This window comes from Bombina bombina, chromosome 4 (assembly GCF_027579735.1).
Source record: "Bombina bombina isolate aBomBom1 chromosome 4, aBomBom1.pri, whole genome shotgun sequence".
NCBI classification, from domain to species: Eukaryota; Metazoa; Chordata; class Amphibia; order Anura; family Bombinatoridae; genus Bombina; species Bombina bombina.
In genome coordinates this window covers 1,107,089,644-1,107,112,459 of record NC_069502.1, presented here as the reverse complement: position 1 = coordinate 1,107,112,459, position 22,816 = coordinate 1,107,089,644, and the positions used below count along the sequence as shown (strand labels likewise).

General features: G+C 43.6%; 1 protein-coding gene across 1 annotated transcript in view; it reads right to left on the bottom strand.

Moving 5' to 3' along the window:
* The window catches only part of UBR2 (ubiquitin protein ligase E3 component n-recognin 2), a 689,885-nt gene that overhangs the window by 435,281 nt on the left and 231,788 nt on the right, over window positions 1-22,816 (bottom strand). The window contains 1 exon segment of the mRNA XM_053712365.1: window positions 21,893-22,003. Within this exon segment, the coding sequence (XP_053568340.1) occupies window positions 21,893-22,003 (111 nt within the window).

Sequence of the window (22,816 nt, the reverse complement as noted above, 5' to 3'; positions counted from 1 at the left end):
ATACCAAGTCCTGCGTGGCCACGCAGGAGCTATCAAGATCACCGACGCCCTCTCCTGATTGATCCTGGCTACCAGCCTGGGGATGAGAGGAAACGGCGGGAACACATAAGCTAGTTTGAAGGTCCAAGGTGCTACTAGTGCATCCACTAGAGCCGCCTTGGGATCCCTGGATCTGGACCCGTAGCAAGGAACTTTGAAGTTCTGACGAGAGGCCATCAGATCCATGTCTGGAATGCCCCATAGTTGAGTGACTTGGGCAAAGATTTCCGGATGGAGTTCCCACTCCCCCGGATGCAATGTCTGACGACTCAGAAAATCCGCTTCCCAATTTTCCACTCCCGGGATGTGGATAGCAGACAGGTGGCAGGAGTGAGACTCCGCCCATAGAATAATCTTGGTCACTTCTTCCATCGCTAGGGAACTCCTTGTTCCCCCCTGATGGTTGATGTACGCAACAGTCGTCATGTTGTCTGATTGAAACCGTATGAACTTGGTCCTCGCTAGCTGAGGCCAAGCCTTGAGAGCATTGAATATCGCTCTCAGTTCCAGAATATTTATCGGTAGAAGAGATTCTTCCCGAGACCAAAGACCCTGAGCTTTCAGGGATCCCCAGACCGCGCCCCAGCCCATCAGACTGGCGTCGGTCGTGACAATGACCCACTCTGGTCTGCGGAATGTCATCCCTCGTGACAGGTTGTCCAGGGACAGCCACCAACGGAGTGAGTCTCTGGTCCTCTGATTTACTTGTATCTTTGGAGACAAGTCTGTATAGTCCCCATTCCACTGACTGAGCATGCACAGTTGTAATGGTCTTAGATGAATGCGCGCAAAAGGAACTATGTCCATTGCCGCTACCATCAACCCGATCACTTCCATGCACTGAGCTACGGAAGGAAGAGGAACGGAATGAAGTATCCGACAAGAGTCCAGAAGTTTTGTTTTTCTGGCCTCTGTTAGAAAAATCCTCATTTCTGAGGAGTCTATAATTGTTCCCAAGAAGGGAACCCTTGTTGACGGGGATAGAGAACTCTTTTCCACGTTCACTTTCCAGCCGTGAGATCTGAGAAAGGCCAGGACGATGTCCGTGTGAGCCTTTGCTCGAGGGAGGGACGACGCTTGAATCAGAATGTCGTCCAGGTAAGGTACTACTGCAATGCCCCTTGGTCTTAGCACCGCTAGAAGGGACCCTAGTACCTTTGTGAAAATCCTTGGAGCAGTGGCTAATCCGAAAGGAAGCGCCACAAACTGGTAATGTTTGTCCAGGAATGCAAACCTTAGGAACCGATGATGTTCCTTGTGGATAGGAATATGTAGATACGCATCCTTTAAATCCACCGTGGTCATGAATTGACCTTCCTGGATGGAAGGAAGGATAGTTCGAATGGTTTCCATCTTGAACGATGGGACCTTGAGAAATTTGTTTAAGATCTTGAGATCTAAGATTGGTCTGAACGTTCCCTCTTTTTTGGGAACTATGAACAGATTGGAGTAGAACCCCATCCCTTGTTCTCCTAATGGAACAGGATGAATCACTCCCATTTTTAACAGGTCTTCTACACAATGTAAGAATGCCTGTCTTTTTATGTGGTCTGAAGACAACTGAGACCTGTGGAACCTCCCCCTTGGGGGAAGTCCCTTGAATTCCAGAAGATAACCCTGGGAGACTATTTCTAGCGCCCAAGGATCCAGAACATCTCTTGCCCAAGCCTGAGCGAAGAGAGAGAGTCTGCCCCCCACCAGATCCGGTCCCGGATCGGGGGCCAATATTTCATGCTGTCTTGGTAGCAGTGGCAGGTTTCTTGGCCTGCTTTCCCTTGTTCCAGCCTTGCATTGGTCTCCAAGCTGGCTTGGCTTGAGAAGTATTACCCTCTTGCTTAGAGGACGTAGCACTTTGGGCTGGTCCGTTTTTACGAAAGGGACGAAAATTAGGTCTATTTTTTGCCTTGAAAGGCCGATCCTGAGGAAGGGCGTGGCCCTTACCCCCAGTGATATCAGAGATAATCTCTTTCAAGTCAGGGCCAAACAGCGTTTTCCCCTTGAAAGGAATGTTTAGTAGCTTGTTCTTGGAAGACGCATCAGCCGACCAAGATTTCAACCAAAGCGCTCTGCGCGCCACAATAGCAAACCCAGAATTCTTAGCCGCTAACCTAGCCAATTGCAAAGTGGCGTCTAGAGTGAAAGAATTAGCCAATTTGAGAGCATTGATTCTGTCCATAATCTCCTCATAAGGAGGAGAATCACTATCGAGCACCTTTATCAGTTCATCAAACCAGAAATATGCAGCTGTAGTGACAGGGACAATGCATGAAATGGGTTGTAGAAGGTAACCCTGCTGAACAAACATCTTTTTAAGCAAACCTTCTAATTTTTTATCCATAGGATCTTTGAAAGCACAACTATCCTCTATGGGTATAGTGGTGCGTTTGTTTAAAGTAGAAACCGCTCCCTCGACCTTGGGGACTGACTGCCATAAGTCCTTTCTGGGGTCGACCATAGGAAACAATTTTTTAAATATGGGGGGAGGGACGAAAGGAATACCGGGCCTTTCCCATTCTTTATTAACAATGTCCGCCACCCGCTTGGGTATAGGAAAAGCTTCTGGGAGCCCCGGCACCTCTAGGAACTTGTCCATTTTACATAGTTTCTCTGGGATGACCAACTTTTCACAATCATCCAGAGTGGATAATACCTCCTTAAGCAAAATGCGGAGATGTTCCAACTTAAATTTAAATGTAATCACATCAGATTCAGCCTGATGAGAAATGTTCCCTGAATCAGTAATTTCTCCCTCAGACAAAACCTCCCTGGCCCCCTCAGATTGGGTTAGGGGCCCTTCAGAGATATTAATATCAGCGTCGTCATGCTCTTCAGTAACTAAAACAGAGCAGCCACGCTTACGCTGACAAGGGTTCATTTTGGCTAAAATGTTTTTGACAGAATTATCCATTACAGCCGTTAATTGTTGCATAGTAAGGAGTATTGGCACGCTAGATGTACTAGGGGCCTCCTGAGTGGGCAAGACTCGTGTAGACGAAGGAGGGAATGATGCAGTACCATGCTTACTCCCCTCACTTGAGGAATCATCTTGGGCATCATTGTCATTATCACATAAATCACATTTATTTAAATGAATAGGAATTCTGGCTTCCCCACATTCAGAACACAGTCTATCTGGTAGTTCAGACATGTTAAACAGGCATAAACTTGATAAGAAAGTACAAAAAAACGTTTTAAAATAAAACCGTTACTGTCACTTTAAATTTTAAACTGAACACACTTTATTACTGCAATTGCGAAAAAACATGAAGGAATTGTTCAAAATTCACCAAAATTTCACCACAGTGTCTTAAAGCCTTAAAAATATTGCACACCAAATTTGGAAGCTTTAACCCTTAAAATAACGGAACCGGAGCCGTTTTAAGCTTTAACCCCTTTACAGTCCCTGGTATCTGCTTTGCTGAGACCCAACCAAACCCAAAGGGGAATACGATACCAAATGACGCCTTCAGAAAGTCTTTTCTAAGTATCAGAGCTCCTCTCACATGCGACTGCATGCCATGCCTCTCAAAAACAAGTGCGCCACACCGGCGCGAAAATGAGACTCTGCTTATGCTTTGGGAAAGCCCCTAAGAAATAAGGTGTCTAATACAGTGCCTGCCGATATTATTATATCAAAATACCCAGATAAAATGATTCCTCAAGGCTAAATATGTGTTAATAATGAATCGATTTAGCCCAGAAAAGTCTACAGTCTAAATAAGCCCTTGTGAAGCCCTTATTTACGATCGTAATAAACATGGCTTACCGGATCCCATAGGGAAAATGACAGCTTCCAGCATTACATCGTCTTGTTAGAATGTGTCATACCTCAAGCAGCAAGAGACTGCACACTGTTCCCCCAACTGAAGTTAATTGCTCTCAACAGTCCTGTGTGGAACAGCCATGGATTTTAGTTACGGTTGCTAAAATCATTTTCCTCATACAAACAGAAATCTTCATCTCTTTTCTGTTTCTGAGTAAATAGTACATACCAGCACTATTTCAAAATAACAAACTCTTGATTGAATAATAAAAAACTACAGTTAAACACTAAAAAACTCTAAGCCATCTCCGTGGAGATGTTGCCTGTACAACGGCAAAGAGAATGACTGGGGTAGGCGGAGCCTAGGAGGGATCATGTGACCAGCTTTGCTGGGCTCTTTGCCATTTCCTGTTGGGGAAGAGAATATCCCACAAGTAAGGATGACGCCGTGGACCGGACACACCTATGTTGGAGAAATACCAGTTAGTAACAAATCGAGAAACACCCCCAAAATAATATTCCCATCCAGAAGGACTGAACTGTTGATACATTTACACACATTCTGCCTTGGATTTTAAACTGTTATTTAAAATATTCTGCTGCGAATGCCTCTGCCCCTTGTCTAGTATTTAAAATCTTAACTTCTCCTTGAAATTGTACCCTAAGTCTAGCTGGGTAGAGTATTGTTGCATTAATGCCTTCCCTATTAAACTTTGAACAAATTTGGACTATTTTTTTTCTCCTTTTCATAGTTTCAATTGAGACGTCCTGAACTATAAAGACCCTGTTGTCCTTTTCTCCTTAGAACATTATTTTATACTACTACTATGCCTTCTGTATACTACATAATTGACTAAGTACACCATACTCCAGTATTTATGTATGTTTGTGTGTGCACATATGTTTATGTTTATATATATATATATATATTTATTTATATTTGTGTGTGTGTGTGTGTGTGTGTGTGTGTGTGTGTATGTATGTATGTATACTTTTTTGTTTTTTAATTTTGAGTTAAATCACTTTCTTTGCTTATGATGCCGTTTTCTTCTCACATAGCCCAACTGATTTTTTTTTTTCTTTATAAAAACAAAATTTATGCTTACCTGATAAATGTCTTTCTTTCCGGGCATGTAGAGTCTTCAACTTCATTACAATTACTAGTGGGACACCTAACTCATGGCCAGCAGGAGGAGGCAAAGAGCACCCCAGCAAAGCTGTTAAGCGTAACCTCCCCTACCCATAATCCCCAGTCATTCAGCCGAAGGAAAATGGAAAAAGAAGAAACACAAGGGTATAGAGGTGCCTGAGGTTTACTAAAAATAAAAATGCTGAACTAAAATGAGGGTGGGGTTGTGGACTCTTCATGCCCAGAAAGAAAGAAATTTATCAGGCAAGCATAAATTTTGTTTTCTTTCCTGTAGGTTGATATTGCTAGGACACCGAAAATGTCCTAGGGAGGTGTGCTCATGCAAGAGAGGAGGTGGATCAAACTGAAGCAGGCCCCACTCTTGTCGAGAAAGATGATGAGCAGAAAAGTCCTATTGAAGGAACATATGTTCCCTCAATAGGACTTTTCTATTTTCTTTCCTATGGCACGACTTCATTCCATTACTAGTGGGAACCAATATCCAAGCTAGAGGACACAGAATTAAAAGGGAGGGAGAACAAGGCAGGCGGACCTAAACAGGAGGCACCACCACTTGAAGAACCTTTCTTCCAAAAGAGGCCTCGGCCGAGGTTAAAGTATCAAATTTGTAGAATTTGGAAAAAGTATACAAAGAGGACCATGTTGCCGCCTTGCAAATCTGCTCCACAGAGACTTCATTTTTGAAAGCCCAGGATGAGGAGACAGCCCTAGTGGAATGAGCCATAATTCTCTCAAGAGGCTGCTGTCCAGCAGTCTCATAAGCTTAACGGATTACACTTCTTAACCAGAGGGAAAGGGTAGTAGAAGTGCCTTCTGACCTTTACGCTTGCCAGAGACAACCACAAACAGGGAAGAATACTGCCGAAAAACTTTAGTTGCTTAGAGGTAAAATTTTAGAGCACGCACATCATCTAGGTTATGCAACAGACATTCTTTCTGAGAAGGAGGATTAGGACAAAAAACAGAATTTATGTTTACCTGATAAATTTCTTTCTCCAACGGTGTGTCCGGTCCACGGCGTCATCCTTACTTGTGGGATATTCTCTTCCCCAACAGGAAATGGCAAAGAGCCCAGCAAAGCTGGTCACATGATCCCTCCTAGGCTCCGCCTACCCCAGTCATTCGACCGACGTTAAGGAGGAATATTTGCATAGGAGAAACCATATGGTACCGTGGTGACTGTAGTTAAAGAAAATAAATTATCAGACCTGATTAAAAAAAACCAGGGCGGGCCGTGGACCGGACACACCGTTGGAGAAAGAAATTTATCAGGTAAACATAAATTCTGTTTTCTCCAACATAGGTGTGTCCGGTCCACGGCGTCATCCTTACTTGTGGGAACCAATACCAAAGCTTTAGGACACGGATGAAGGGAGGGAGCAAATCAGGTCACCTAAATGGAAGGCACCACGGCTTGCAAAACCTTTCTCCCAAAAATAGCCTCAGAAGAAGCAAAAGTATCAAACTTGTAAAATTTGGTAAAAGTGTGCAGTGAAGACCAAGTCGCTGCCCTACATATCTGATCAACAGAAGCCTCGTTCTTGAAGGCCCATGTGGAAGCCACAGCCCTAGTGGAGTGAGCTGTGATTCTTTCAGGAGGCTGCCGTCCGGCAGTCTCATAAGCCAATCGGATAATGCTTTTAATCCAGAAGGAGAGAGAGGTAGAAGTTGCTTTTTGACCTCTCCGTTTACCAAAATAAACAACAAACAAAGACAAAGTTTGTCTGAAATCCTTAGTAGCTGCTAAGTAAAATTTGAGAGCACGAACTACATTCAAGTTGTGCAACAAACGTTCCTTCTTTGAAACTGGATTAGGACACAAAGAAAGGTACAACTATCTCCTGGTTAATGTCTTTGTTAGAAACAACTTTTGGAAGAAAACCAGGTTTAGTACGCAAAACCACCTTATCTGCATGGAACTCCAGATAAGGAGAAGAACACTGCAGAGCAGATATTCTGAAACTCTTCTAGCAGAAGAAATTGCAACCAAAACCAAACTTTCCAAGATAATAACTTAATATCAACGGAATGTAAGGGTTCAAACGGAACCCCCTGAAGAACTGAAAGAACTAGGTTGAGACTCCAAGTAGGAGTCAAAATTTTGTAAACAGGCTTGATTCTAACCAGAGCCTGAACAAAGGCTAGAACATCTGGCACAGCTGCCAGCTTTTTGTGAAGTAACACGGACAAGGCAGAAATCTGTCCCATCAAGGAACTTGCAGATAATCCTTTTTCCAATCCTTCTCGAAGGAAGGATAGACTCTTAGGAATCTTAACTTGTCCCAAGGGAATCCTGCAGATTCACACCAACAGATATACCAAATTATGTGGTAATTTTTCTGGTTACAGGCTTTCAGGCCTGAACAAGAGTATTAATAACAGAATCTGAGAACCCTCGCTTTGATAAGATCAAGCGTTCAATCTCCAAGCAGTCAGCTGGAGTGGGTCGAACGGACCTAGAACAAGAAGGTCTCGTCTCAAAGGTAGCTTCCATGGTGGAGCCGATGACATATTCACCAGATCTGCATACCAAGTCCTGCGTGGCCACGCAGGAGCTATCAAAATCACCGACGCCCTCTCCTGATTGATCCTGGCTACCAGCCTGGGGATGAGAGGAAACGGCGGGAACACATAAGCTAGTTTGAAGGTCCAAGGTGCTACTAGTGCATCCACTAGAGCCGCCTTGGGATCCCTGGATCTGTACCCGTAGTAAGGAACTCTAAAGTTCTGACGAGAGGCCATCAGATCCATGTCTGGAATGCCCCACGGTTGAGTGACTTGGGCAAAGATTTCCGGATGGAGTTCCCACTCCCCCGGATGCAATGTCTGACGACTCAGAAAATCCGCCTCCCAATTTTCCACTCCTGGGATGTGGATAGCAGACAGGTGGCAGGAGTGAGACTCCGCCCATAGAATGATTTTGGTCACTTCTTCCATCGCTAGGGAACTCCTTGTTCCCCCCTGATGGTTGATGTATGAACTTGGCCCTCGCTAGCTGAGGCCAAGCTTTGAGAGCATTGAATATCGCTCTCAGTTCCAGAATATTTATCGGTAGAAGAGAGTCTACCCGAGACCAAAGACCCTGAGCTTTCAGGGATCCCCAGACCGCGCCCCAGCCCATCAGACTGGCGTCGGTCGTGACAATGACCCACTCTGGTCTGTAGAAGGTCATCCCTTGTGACAGGTTGTCCAGGGACAGCCACCAACGGAATGAGTCTCTGGTCCTCTGATTTACTTGTATCTTCGGAGACAAGTCTGAATAGTCCCCATTCCACTGACTGAGCATGAACAGTTGTAATGGTCTTAGATGAATGCGCACAAAAGGAACTATGTCCAGTGCCGCTACCATCAAACCTATCACTTCCATGCCCTGCGCTATGGAAGGAAGAGGAACGGAATGAAGTATCCGACAAGAGTCTAGAAGTTTTGTTTTTCTGGCTTCTGTCAGAAAAATCCTCATTTCTAAGGAGTCTATTATAGTTCCCAAGAAGGGAACCCTCGTTGACGGAGATAGAGAACTCTTTTCCACGTTCACTTTCCATCCGTGAGATCTGAGAAAGGCCAGGACAATGTCCGTGTGAGCCTATACTTGAGGAAGGGACGACGCTCGAATCAGAATGTCGTCCAAGTAAGGTACTACAGCAATGCCCCTTGGTCTTAGCACCGCCAGAAGGGACCCTAGTACCTATGAGAAAAACCTAGGAGCAGTGGCTAATCCGAAAGAAAACGCCACGAACTGGAAATGCTTGTCCAGGAATGCAAACCTTAGGAACCGATAATGTTCCTTGTGGATAGGAATATGTAGATACGCATCCTTGAAATCCACCTTGGTCATGAATTGACCTTCCTGGATGGAAGGAAGAAGTGTTCGAATGGTTTCCATCTTGAACGATGGAACCTTGAGAAACTTGTTCAAGATCTTGAGATCGAAGATTGGTCTGAACGTTCCCTCTTTTTTGGGAACTATGAACATATTGGAGTAGAACCCCATCCCTTGTTCTCCTAATGGAACAGGATGAATCACTCCCATTTTTAGCAGGTCTTTTACCCAATGTAAGAATGCCTGTCTTCTTATGTGGTCTGAAGACAACTGAGACCTGTGGAACCTCCCCCTAGGAGGAAGCCCCTTGAACTCCAGAGAATAACCTTGGGAGACTATTTCTAACGCCCAAGGATCCAGAACATCTCTTGCCCCAGCCTGAGCGAAGAGAGAGAGTCTGCCCCCCACCAGATCCGGTCCCGGATCGGGGGCCCGCATTTCATGCTGTCTTGGTAGCAGTGGCAGGTTTCCTGGCCTGCTTTCCTATGTTCCAGCCTTGCATAGGTCTCCAGGCTGGATTGGCTTGAGAAGTATTACCTTCCTGCTTAAACTTAGGTTTATTTTTGGTCTTGAAAAGACCTATCCCGAGGAAGGGCGTGGCCCTTGCCCCCAGTGATATCAGAGATAATCTCTTTCAAGTCAGGGCCAAAGAGTGTTTTCCCCTTGAAAGGAATGTCAAGCAATTTGTTCTTGGAAGACGCATCCGCTGTCCAAGATTTTAACCGAAGCGCTCTGCGCCACAATAGCAAAACCCAGAATTTTTTCGCCGCTAACCTAGCCAATTGCAAGGCGGCGTCTAGGGTGAAAGAATTAGCCAATTTAAGAGCACGAATTCTGTCCATAATCTCCTCATAAGAAGAAGAATTACTAATAATCGCCTTTCCTAGCTCATCAAACTAGAAACACGCGGCTGCAGTGACAGGGACAATGCATGCAATTGGATGTAGAAGGGAACCTTGCTGAACAAACATCTTCAGCAGACCTTCTAATTTTTTATCCATAGGATCTTGGAAAGCACACTATCTTCTATGGGTATAGTGGCGCGCTTGTGTAGAGTAGAAACCGCCCCCTCGACCTTGGGGACTGTCTGCCATCAGTCCTTTCTGGGGTCGACTATAGGAAAACAATATTATAAATATGGGGGAAGGTACTAAAGGTATACCGGGCCTGTCCCATTCTTTACTAACAATGTACGCCACCCGCTTGGATATAGGAAAAGCTTCGGGGGGCCCCGGGGCCTCTAAGAACTTTTCTATTTTACATAGTGGTTCTGGAATGACCAGATAATCACAATCATCCAAATTGGATAACACCTCCTTAAGCAGAGCGCGGAGATGTTCCAACTTAAATTTAAAATTAATCACATCAGGTTCAGCTTGTTGAGAAATGTTTCCTGAATCTGAAATTTCTCCCTCAGACAAAACCTCCCTGGCCCCCTCAGACTGGTGTAGGGGCCCTTCAGAAACCATATCATCAGCGTTCTCATGCTCTACAATTAAACACTAAAAAACTCTAAGCCATCTCCGTGGAGATGTTGCCTGTACAACGGCAAAGAGAATGACTGGGGTAGGCGGAGCCTAGGAGGGATCATGTGACCAGCTTTGCTGGGCTCTTTGCCATTTCCTGTTGGGGAAGAGAATATCCCACAAGTAAGGATGACGCCGTGGACCGGACACACCTATGTTGGAGAAAGGAGGAACAACAATTTCTTGATTAATGTTTCGATCCAATACAACCTTAGGGAGAAAACCCAACTTAGTACGAAGGACCCCCTTATCTGCATGAAAAATAAGGTACAGGGAATCACACTGCAGAGCCGGAAGTTCAGACACTCTGCGAGCAGAAGAAATAGCAAGACCAAACAAAACGTTCCAAGATAATTTAATATCAACTGAATGCATCGGCTCAAATGGAGCCTGCTGCAAAACTTTAGGCACAAGGTTAAGATTTGAAGGAGGAGCAACAAGTTTAAACACAGGCCTGATTCTGACCAGGGCCTGAACGAAAGCTTGAACATCTGGCAAATCAGCCAGACGTTTGTGCAAAAGAATAGACAGTGCAGATATCTGACCCTTCAGAGTACTGACTGACAACCCTTTCTCCAGACCATCCTGAAGAAAGGAAAAAATACGGGGAATCCTCACCCGGCTCAGGAGAAACCCTTAGATTCACACCAATAAAGGTATTTACTCCATACCTTATGGTAAATCCTGCAAGTAACAGGTTTACAAGCCTGAAGCATGGTATTAATGACCGCCTCAGAAAAACCAAGTCTAGACAAAACTAGGCGTTCAATCTCCATGCAGTCAGCTTCAGAGAATCCAGATTTGGATGGAGGAATGGACCCTAAATAGAAGGTCCTTCCTCAGAGGTAACCTCCAAGGTGAAAGAGATGACATCCTCACCAGATCCGCGAACCAGATCCTGCGAGGCCATGCAGGAGCTATTAGAATTACAGATACTCTTTCCTGTTTGATACGAGCAATAAATAGTGGAGGGAGAAAAAAACGGAGCGGCCTGAGGATCTCTTGGCCTTGAACCGTACTTTGGAAGCTTGGCGTTTTAATGAGACGCCATCAGATCCAACTCCAGAACCCTCCCACTTGAGAACACTTCTGGATGGAGAGCCCACTCCCCGGGATGAAAAGTGTGCTCAGAAGATCCACCTCCCAGTTGTCCACTCCTGGAATGTGGATGGCAGATAGGAGACAATCGTGAGCTTCCGCCGACTGCAGAATGCGAGTCACCTCCTTCATGGCCAAGGAACTCTGAGTTCTTCCCTGGTGATTGATGTAAGCCACTGAGGTGATGTTTTTCCGACTGGAATATGATAAACCAGACTAAAGATAAATGAGGCCAAGCTGTCAAGGCATTGAAGATTGCGCTCAACTCCAAGATGTTTATGGGAAGAGAAGACTTCTCTCAAGTCCACAGGCCCTGAGCTTTGGGAGAGCCCCAAACTGCTCCCCAGCCTAACATGCTGGCGTCTGTAGTCAGAAATCACCCAGGAAGGTCTCAGGTAGCAAGTGCTCCGAGACAGATGTTCCTGTGAAATCCAACACAAGAAAGAGTCTCTTGTTAGGGGATCCAGATCTATCCTCTGCGATAAATCTGAATGGTCTCCGTTTCATTGACTGAGCATGCATAGTTGCAGAGGTCTCAGATGGAATCGAGCAAAAGGAATGATGTCCATGGAGGCAACCATCAGACCAATCACCTCCATGCATTGAGCCACTGAAGGACAAATAGCAAACTGGAGAGAAAGGTACGAAACAAGAAGTTTGGATTTTCTGACATCCATCAGGAAAATCTTCATTAACAGGGAATCTATGATTGTCCCTAAGAAACACACCCTTGTAGCTGGAACAAGGGAACTCTTTTTCCAGATTCACTTTCCATCCGTGGGAACATAGAAAAGATAACATATCTGTATGAGAATTTGCTAGTTGAAAAGATGACGCCTGAACCAAGATGTCGTCTTGGTAAGGCTCCACCGCAATTCCCTGAGATCTAACCACCGCCAAAAAGGCCCCCAGAACCTTTGAGAATATTCTGGGAACCGTGGCAAGACCAAACGGAAGTGCACTAAACTGGAAATGCTTTTCCAAAAAAGGCAAACCTCAGAAACTGGTGATGATCTCTGTGAATGGGAAAATGAAGATACGCGTCCTTCAGGTCTATGGTCGTCATAAACTGATCTTCCTGAACCAATGGAAGAATGGAATGAATAGTTTCTATCTTGAAGGAAGGAACTCTGAGGAATTTGTTGAGGCACTTTAGGTCTAGTAAGGGAAGGAAAATTCCCTCTTTTTTGGGAACCACAAAGAGATATGAATAGAATGCTTGACCATGTTCCTCTACATGAACTGGAACAATTACTCCCAGGGAGGATAGGTCCTCTACGCAGTTTAAGAAGTCCTCCCTCTTTACCTGGTTTGTGGATAGTCTTGACAGGAGAAATCTGCCCCTTGGAGGGCTAGACTTGAATCCTATTCTGTAACCCTGGGATACTATGTCCACCGCACATAGATCTGGGACATTGTGTATGCAAGCTTGCTGATAAAGAGAAAGCCTGCCCCTCACTTGATCCAAATTTGGATAGGGGCGGACGCTTCATGCTGATTTAGGAGGTAAATTAGAATTCTTGCGACCCTTAGGTCTATTCTTCTTGTCCTGAGGTAGGAAAACATAATTTATGCTTACCTGATAAATTCCTTTCTTCTGTTGTGTGATCAGTCCACGGGTCATCATTACTTCTGGGATATAACTCCTCCCCAACAGGAAATGCAAGAGGATTCACCCAGCAGAGCTGATATAGCTCCTCCCCTCTACGTCAGTCCCAGTCATTCGACCAAGAATCAACGAGAAAGGAGTAACCAAGGGTGAAGTGGTGACTGGAGTATAATTTAAAAGATATTTACCTGCCTTAAAAACAGGGCGGGCCGTGGACTGATCACACAACAGAAGAAAGGAATTTATCAGGTAAGCATAAATTATGTTTTCTTCTGTTATGTGTGATCAGTCCACGGGTCATCATTACTTCTGGGATACCAATACCAAAGCAAAAGTACACGGATGACGGGAGGGATAGGCAGGCTCATTATACAGAAGGAACCACTGCCTGAAGAACCTTTCTCCCAAAAATAGCCTCCGAAGAAGCAAAAGTGTCAAATTTGTAAAATTTGGAAAAAGTATGAAGCGAAGACCAAGTTGCAGCCTTGCAAATCTGTTCAACAGAGGCCTCATTCTTAAAGGCCCAAGTGGAAGCCACAGCTCTAGTGGAATGAGCTGTAATTCTTTCAGGAGGCTGCTGTCCAGCAGTCTCATAGGCTAAACGTATTATGCTACGAAGCCAAAAAGAGAGAGAGGTAGCAGAAGCTTTTTGACCTCTCCTCTGTCCAGAATAAACGACAAACAGGGAAGAAGTTTGGCGAAAATCTTTAGTTGCCTGCAAGTAGAACTTGAGGGCACGAACTACGTCCAGATTGTGTAGAAGACGTTCCTTCTTTGAAGAAGGATTTGGACACAAGGATGGAACAACAATCTCTTGATTGATATTCCTGTCAGTGACTACCTTAGGTAAGAACCCAGGTTTAGTACGCAGAACTACCTTGTCTGAGTGAAAAATCAGATAAGGAGAATCACAATGTAATGCTGATAACTCAGAGACTCTTCGAGCCGAGGAGATAGCCATTAAAAACAGAACTTTCCAAGATAACAATTTTATATCAATGGAATGAAGGGGTTCAAACGGAACACCCTGTAAAACGTTAAGAACTAAGTTTAAACTCCATGGCGGAGCAACGGTTTTAAACACAGGCTTGATCCTAGCTAAAGCCTGACAAAAAGCCTGGACGTCTGGATATTCTGACAGACGTCTGTGTAACAAGATGGACAGAGCTGAAATCTGTCCCTTTAATGAACTGGCTGATAAACCCTTTTCTAAACCTTCTTGTAGAAAGGACAATATCCTAGGGATCCTAACCTTACTCCAGGAGTAACGTTTGGATTCACACCAGTATAGGTATTTGCGCCATATTTTATGGTAAATCTTTCTGGTAACAGGCTTCCTAGCCTGTATCAGGGTATCAATAACCGACTCAGAAAAACCACGTTTTGATAAAATCAAGCGTTCAATTTCCAAGCAGTCAGTTTCAGAGAAGTTAGATTTTGATGTTTGAATGGACCCTGTATCAGAAGGTCCTGTCTTAGAGGTAGAGACCAAGGCGGACAGGATGACATGTCCACTAGATCTGCATACCAAGTCCTGCGTGGCCATGCAGGCGCTATTAGAATCACAGATGCTCTCTCCTGTTTGATTTTGGCAATCAATCGAGGAAGCAGCGGGAAGGGTGGAAACACATAAGCCATCCCGAAGTTCCAAGGTGCTGTCAAAGCATCTATCAGAATCGCTCCCGGATCCCTGGATCTGGACCCGTAGTGAGGAAGTTTGGCGTTCTGGCGAGACGCCATGAGATCTATCTCTGGTTTGCTCCAACGTCGAAGTATTTGGGCAAAGACCTCCGGATGAAGTTCCCACTCTCCCGGATGAAAAGTCTGGCGACTCAAGAAATCCGCCTCCCAGTTCTCCACTCCCGGGATGTGGATTGCTGACAGGTGGCAAGAGTGAGACTCTGCCCAGCGAATTATCTTTGATACTTCCATCATTGCTAGGGAGCTCCTTGTCCCTCCCTGATGGTTGATGTAAGCTACAGTCGTGATATTGTCCGACTGAAACCTGATGAACCCCCGAGTTGTTAATTGGGGCCAAGCCAGAAGGGCATTGAGAACTGCTCTCAATTCCAGAATGTTTATTGGAAGGAGACTCTCCTCCTGATTCCATAATCCCTGAGCCTTCAGAGAATTCCAGACAGCGCCCCAACCTAGTAGGCTGGCGTCTGTTGTTACGATTGTCCAGTCTGGCCTGCTGAATGGCATCCCCCTGGACAGGTGTGGCCGATAAAGCCACCATAGAAGAGAATTTCTGGTCTCTTGATTCAGATTCAGAGTAGGGGACAAATCTGAGTAATCCCCATTCCACTGACTTAGCATGCACAATTGCAGCGGTCTGAGGTGTAGGCGTGCAAAAGGTACTATGTCCATTGCCGCTACCATTAAGCCGATCACCTCCATGCATTGAGCTACTGACGGGTGTTGAATGGAATGAAGGACACGGCATGTATCTTGAAGCTTTGTTAACCTGTCTTCTGTCAGGTAAATCTTCATTTCTACAGAATCTATAAGAGTCCCCAAGAATGGAACTCTTGTGAGAGGAAAAAGAGAACTCTTCTTTTCGTTCACTTTCCATCCATGCGACCTTAGAAATGCCAGAACTAACTCTGTATGAGACTTGGCAGTTTGAAAGCTTGAAGCTTGTATTAGAATGTCGTCTAGGTACGGAGCTACCGAAATCCCTCGCGGTCTTAGTACCGCCAGAAGGGCACCCAGAACCTTTGTGAAGATTCTTGGGGCCGTAGCCAATCCGAATGGAAGAGCTACGAACTGGTAGTGCCTGTCTAGGAAGGCAAACCTTAGATACCGGTGATGATCTTTGTGAATCGGTATGTGAAGGTAAGCATCTTTTAAATCCACTGTGGTCATGTACTGACCCTTTTGGATCATGGGTAAGATTGTCCGAATAGTTTCCATTTTGAACGATGGAACTCTTAGGAATTTGTTTAGAATCTTTAAATCTAAGATTGGCCTGAAAGTTCCCTCTTTTTTGGGAACCACAAACAGGTTTGAGTAGAACCCTTGTCCTTGTTCCGACTGCGGAACCGGATGGATCACTCCCATTAATAACAGATCTTGTACGCAGCGTAGAAACGCTTCTCTCTTTATCTGGTCTGTTGACAACCTTGACAGATGAAATCTCCCTCTTGGGGGAGATAATTTGAAGTCTAGAAGGTATCCCTGAGATATGATCTCTAGCGCCCAGGGATCCTGAACATCTCTTGCCCAGACCTGGGCGAAGAGAGAAAGTCTGCCCCCCACTAGATCCGGTCCCGGATCGGGGGCTCTCGGTTCATGCTGTCTTTGGGGCAGCAGCAGGTTTCCTGGCCTGTTTGCCCTTGTTCCAGGACTGGTTAGGTTTCCAGCCTTGCCTGTAACGAGCAACAGCTCCTTCCTGTTTTGGTGCAGTGGAGGTTGATGCTGCTCCTGTTTTGAAATTCCGAAAGGGACGAAAATTAGACTGTCTAGCCTTAGTTTTGGCTTTGTCTTGAGGTAGGGCGTGGCCCTTACCTCCTGTAATGTCAGCGATAATTTCTTTCAAACCGGGCCCAAATAAAGACTGCCCCTTGAAAGGTATATTAAGTAATTTGGACTTAGAAGTAACATCAGCTGACCAGGATTTTAGCCACAGTGCCCTACGTGCCTGTATGGCGAATCCTGAGTTCTTAGCCGTAAGTTTGGTTAAATGTACTACGGCCTCCGAAATGAATGAATTAGCTAGTTTAAGGACTCTAAGCCTGTCCATAATGTCGTCTAGCGTAGATGAACTAAGGTTCTCTTCCAGAGACTCAATCCAAAATGCTGCCGCAGCCGTAATCGGCGCGATACATGCAAGGGGTTGCAATATAAAACCTTGTTGAACAAACATTCTCTTAAGGTAACCCTCTAATTTTTTATCCATTGGATCTGAAAAAGCACAGCTATCCTCCACCGGGATAGTGGTACGCTTAGCTAAAGTAGAAACTGCTCCCTCCACCTTAGGGACCGTTTGCCATAAGTCCCGAGTGGTGGCGTCTATTGGAAACATTTTTCTAAATATTGGAGGGGGTGAGAACGGCACACCGGGTCTATCCCACTCCTTAGTAACAATTTCAGTTAATCTCTTAGGTATAGGAAAAACGTCAGTACTCGCCGGTACCGCAAAGTATTTATCCAACCTGCACAGTTTCTCTGGTATTGCAACGGTGCTACAATCATTGAGAGCTGCTAAGACCTCCCCTAGTAATACACGGAGGTTCTCCAATTTAAATTTAAAATTTGAAATATCTGAATCCAATCTGTTTGGATCAGAACCGTCACCCACAGAATGAAGCTCTCCGTCCTCATGCTCTGCAAGCTGTGACGCAGTATCAGACATGGCCCTAGTATTGTCAGCGCACTCTGTTCTCACCCCAGAGTGATCGCGCTTGCCTCTTAGTTCTGGTAATTTAGACAAAACTTCAGTCATAACAGTAGCCATATCATGTAATGTTATCTGTAATGGCCGCCCAGATGTACTAGGCGCCATAATATCACGCACCTCCCGGGCGGGAGATGCAGGTACTGCCGCGTGAGGCGAGTTAGTCGGCATAACTCTCCCCTCGCAGTTTGGTGAAATTTGTTCACATTGTACAGATTGACTTTTATTTAAAGTAGCATCAATACAGTTAGTACATAAATTTCTATTGGGCTCCACCTTGGCATTGGAACAAATGACACAGATATCTTTCTCTGAGTCAGACATGTTTAACACACTAGCAATAACTTGCAACCTGGTTATAATCTTTTTTAGCAAAAACGTACTGTGCCTCAAAGAGGTACTAAACGATTAAATGACAGTTGAGATAATGAACTGAAAAACAGTTATAGCATCAAACTTTAAAACAACACAACTTTTAGCAAAGGTTTTGTTCCCATTAGTAAAATAACAATAATTAAATTTGAAATAAAATACAGAGTAACGTCTTTATTCACAGTCAATATAAGAATTCTCACAGCTCTGCTGAGAGAATATACCTTCCTTCAAAGAAGTTTGAAGACCCCTTAGATCTGTCAGAGATGAACCGGATCATGCAGGAAATATAAGAGTAGCTGACTGAAAATTTTTGATGCGTAGCAAAGAGCGCCAAAAACGGCCCCTCCCTCTCACACACAGCAGTGAAGAGAAACGAAACTGTCACAATTAAAGCAAACAACTGCCAAGTGGAAAATAATGCCCAAATATTTATTCACTCAGTACCTCAGCAATGTAAACGATTCTACATTCCGGCAAAAACGTTTAACATGACAAATACTTATTAAAAGGATTAGTGACCTTTAACAGAGTAGTTCCGGTGAAATACCATCCCCAGAATACTGAAGTGTATACATACATGTCATTATAACGGTATGGCAGGATTTTTTCATCAATTCCATTCAGAAAATAAAAACTGCTACATACCTCAATGCAGATTCATCTGCCCGCTGTCCCCTGATCTGAAGCTTTTACCTCCCTCAGATGGCCGAGAACAGTAATATGATCTTAACTACTCCGGTTAAAATCATAGTAAAAAACTCTGGTAGATTCTTCTTCAAACTCTGCCAGAGAAGTAATAACACGCTCCGGTGCTATTGTAAAATAACAAACTTTTGATTGAAGTCATAAAAACTAAGTATAATCACCATAGTCCTCTCACACATCCTATCTAGTTGTTGGGTGCAAGAGAATGACTGGGACTGACGTAGAGGGGAGGAGCTATATCAGCTCTGCTGGGTGAATCCTCTTGCATTTCCTGTTGGGGAGGAGTTATATCCCAGAAGTAATGATGACCCGTGGACTGATCACACATAACAGAAGAAAGATCCCTTTCCACCCGTAATCTCGGAAATGATTTCTGCCAGACCAGGACCAAATACAGTTTTACCTTTATAAGGCAAAGACAAAAGCTTGGCCTTTGAAGTTACATCAGTCGACCAAGATTTTAACCACAGAGCTTGGTGAGCTAGAACAGTGAAGCTAGACATCTTTGCTCCCAGTCTAATTACCTGCATGTTAGTATCGCAGATAAAGGTATTGGCCAGTTTAAGAGCCTTGATCCTATCTTGGATCTCCTCTAGAGTAGTCTCTTCTGAAATCAGCTCAGATAAGGCATTGCACCAATAAGATGCTGCTCCGGCAACCGTAACAATACATGCCGCAGTTTGCCACTTTAAATCCTGATGGATGTACATCTTTTTTTAAGTAAGCCTCTAGCTTCTAATCCATGGGATCCTTAAAAAAACAACTATCCTCTATAGGAATTGTAGTTCTTTTTGCTAGAGTAGATATGGCTCCTTCTACTTTAGGCACAGTGTGCCACAAGTCACGAATGGAGTTAGCAACAGGAAACATCTTTTTAAAAACAGGGGAAGGGGAAAAAGGAATCCCTGGCTTATCCCATTCCTGAACTATAATTTCAGACATCTTGTCTGGAAAAGGAAAAACTTACACAGATGAGGGAAAATCATAAACTCTATTAAGTTTAGTAGACTTTTTAGGGTTGATAGCAATCAGAGGTTCAGAGTCGTCCAAAGTAGCTGGAACCTCCTTCAGTAGCAACCGGAGATGTTTAAGCTTAAATCTGAAATTACCTTCTTCAGATTCTGAAGATTTTTCCCCCATCGTGTCAGAGTCTGAGATCTCACCTTCAGAAGCTACTGAAGTATCCTCCCCATCAGACATTTGGGAAAGGTTGACCAGCGCAGATTAGAGGGGTCAGAAACCTTACCAGCAGAAATATGTTTAGATTTCCTCTTACGCTTACCTGAAGTAGGGAAAGCAGATAAAGCTGCAGACACCGCAGAAGTTATTTGCGCAGCAAAATCTACTGGCAAATAAACACCCCCAGGAGGTTGAGAGGAACCGCAGTGCACTGCATGGGAGACAATCAGAGCTTGGGACGTCTGAGGAGAAAACTGAGGCATATACTAAACAGCATTGTCCTGAGAGACATATGGCTCAGAAGGCAGTAATTGTCTTTAAACTTAAGGGTCTTAGATAAGCAAGTGGCAAAGAAATTGCACAGGGGGAACAACCTTGGCCTCCAGACAAAGCAAACATGTATCAAAGGAAATAGTAATAATTTAGTCTGGGTCCATAACCACAAAATTGATTCCCAAATCTTAAATATAAAAATAATAATTTAAGCAGTCCGGTAAATAAATCAGCCACTAGCAACTGATAGCAGCAAAATAAGAAAAAGACAGAGTTGTAATTTAAAAAAATACCTCTATATCTCAGCAAGCTGAGGAATCTTACCGCACCAGGACCTCACTAGAAACTGCAAGGAGACACTCATGCATCCGATCCGCTGTCGGAATAAACTATCAGGCTAAGCAAGCTGTCAAATAGATCCTGCTCGATCCAACTAGTCTACACAAAGAAGGCTACGCGATCGCTTCATTGCGATACTAACTCCGCTCAACTATGAGTAAAACAGAAGAGCGGAACGTCACATGATCGGACTCTGAAAAGAAACTGCACCACAGAAAAGTGTGCGGTTCTGACTGTGTAGTAATTAGAAAAGATTTCCAAGCACTATATCCCTTCTTATATAATACACCCTTCTTACATAATAGGGACAAAAAAACCTTGCTGCATAATAAAGCAAATACTTATAACCCTTCAGACCAGCCTCATAAGTTAATAAGTCTCTTATTAAGTCTCATCAGGAAATTAACCCCTTAACGTACACATGCGAGTGCCTGCCAAAAAAAACTGCCCTAACTGTTAATCCAAACTAAGGTTAAAACGGTCTGAAGAGTAAATCCACTAGAGGAATTAACCTACAAAGTGCTGTCCTTCAATACCTAGAAGGCAAATGCACTTACCTGTGGATCCATCTGCAGGGCAGGAACAGCTTCTAAGGTGTGATAGACACTCCACTCTCTATCCAGGACCTTCAGAAAAAGAAATAAAGAGTAACCAACCCTGGCTTTCTATAAAGGGGTAGCAAAAATGTTAGAAATAAAGCAAAGACAACCTCGCCGCTTTCTAACTGCTAAGAGCCACCATTACGCTTACTAAAGAGATTGACATGTAAACAGCATAGCCCCAATCCATGCTTGCAGGGAAAAGTACCCATAAAAAGATTAAATATCTTCAGACACCATCTTCGCACATCCTCCATTGACAAAAGCAAAGAGAATGACTGGGGGATTATGGGTAGGGGAGGTTACGCTTAACAGCTTCGCTGGGTGCTCTTTGCCTCCTCCTGCTGGCCGGGAGTTATGTGTCCCACTAGTAATTGGATTAAAGTTGTGGACTCTCCATGCCATAGGAAAGAAAATATTATATTTACCATTTGTTAATTCACACTACAATTTTACACTTGAACAAAAATAATCTAAAAGAACTCACTACAAGACAAAATTGTTATTATATGATCAATTAAGCATTTTTTTTGGTTACAACACTAGTTTTTCTACAATGCACAGCTTTAGCCTTGTTAATTTAAATACCAATGTCAGCATATAAACAATCATTATGTTGATTTTCATGAACACTGATAATAGATGTTTTTCACAGTGTTTAGAGGGATATAGTTACATTCCAATTATGAGACCCATACCGATGTATGCAACCCATAGCCATTGTCTGGTGTACAAAGCTCTAGCTGGAAGCAGAAGTGCCTTGAATTTGGGGGCTGACCTTTTAAATGGTATTTAACTGATATACTTCAGGAAAATCTCCCCTGGTAAAGGTAAAAGAAAAATATAAGAAGCTGCTCTCCAGGAAGTGATCATCCAATAAAATAAGCTACTAAACTGTGTGCTTGTGCAGCTAATTGCAGCAAACATTTCCCTTGGATAAAGGGAAGTATTGAAATTGGATTAAACAACCTTGTAACAAATTTAAAAAAATGGTGAATAGTGGAAATTAATTACTAACCTGATTAACTAAAGAAAATCCATTTCTTCGCCACATCCCTGCATGTACCTGAGCACATAATACCAAACATCGCAGAGGGTGCTCAATTAGCATAGGTGGGCTCAGTTCGCTCTGTGTGGAAAAGTTCTATGTAAATACACTTTAAATTTCAAACTTGCAGTTAATTGGTTTACTGTATAAACAAAAAGTTTCCCAAAATAAACCATTTATTTGGAATCATTGTAAATAAAGAAATAAAAACTACAAAAGACAAGGCCTGCAACAGAAAGTAAAAAACACACTATTCAAACAAAACAGTGTTACAATGTATGTATGTACGTACGTACGTACAGTATGTATGTATGTATATATGTATATATGGGGTACTTGTAAAGCACGGCTAATCACCCGTAAGGGTCTCAAGGTGCTGCTCATTTTATCGACCTCGGAAGGATGAAAGGCTGAGTGAACATCACCGGGGATCAAACCTGCAACCCTTGGGTTGCTACAGAGCTCAGCCACAGTGCCTTAGCATGCTGAGCTATCTGTCCGGCTGGAGTACCCTTACATTACACTGGACACTCGCATGGGTGCAACAATCTAGTCTACTTTATTATGAACATTACCAAATGAATCTATTGTTTTATTTTAATACATCTCATACATTTAAGTCTATTAAGAGATTTCACGGTCTTCAAAGTCCATAACCAGAATTTATTTTTATTTTGTTACTTATGTTTGTTCAGCTTGAAAATAAATGTGGTACGTTAAAAACTGTATCGATCAGCATATATTCTATAAATGGAACTAAATGGTTTATACTCCTTGAAGACTTATGTAAGAATATACATTGCCCTAAGGAAAACAAAAAGAGATCAACTTTAAATGCTAAGTAGACTAAATACTTAATTTGAAACTCTTAATTTCATATCACCACCATGAATA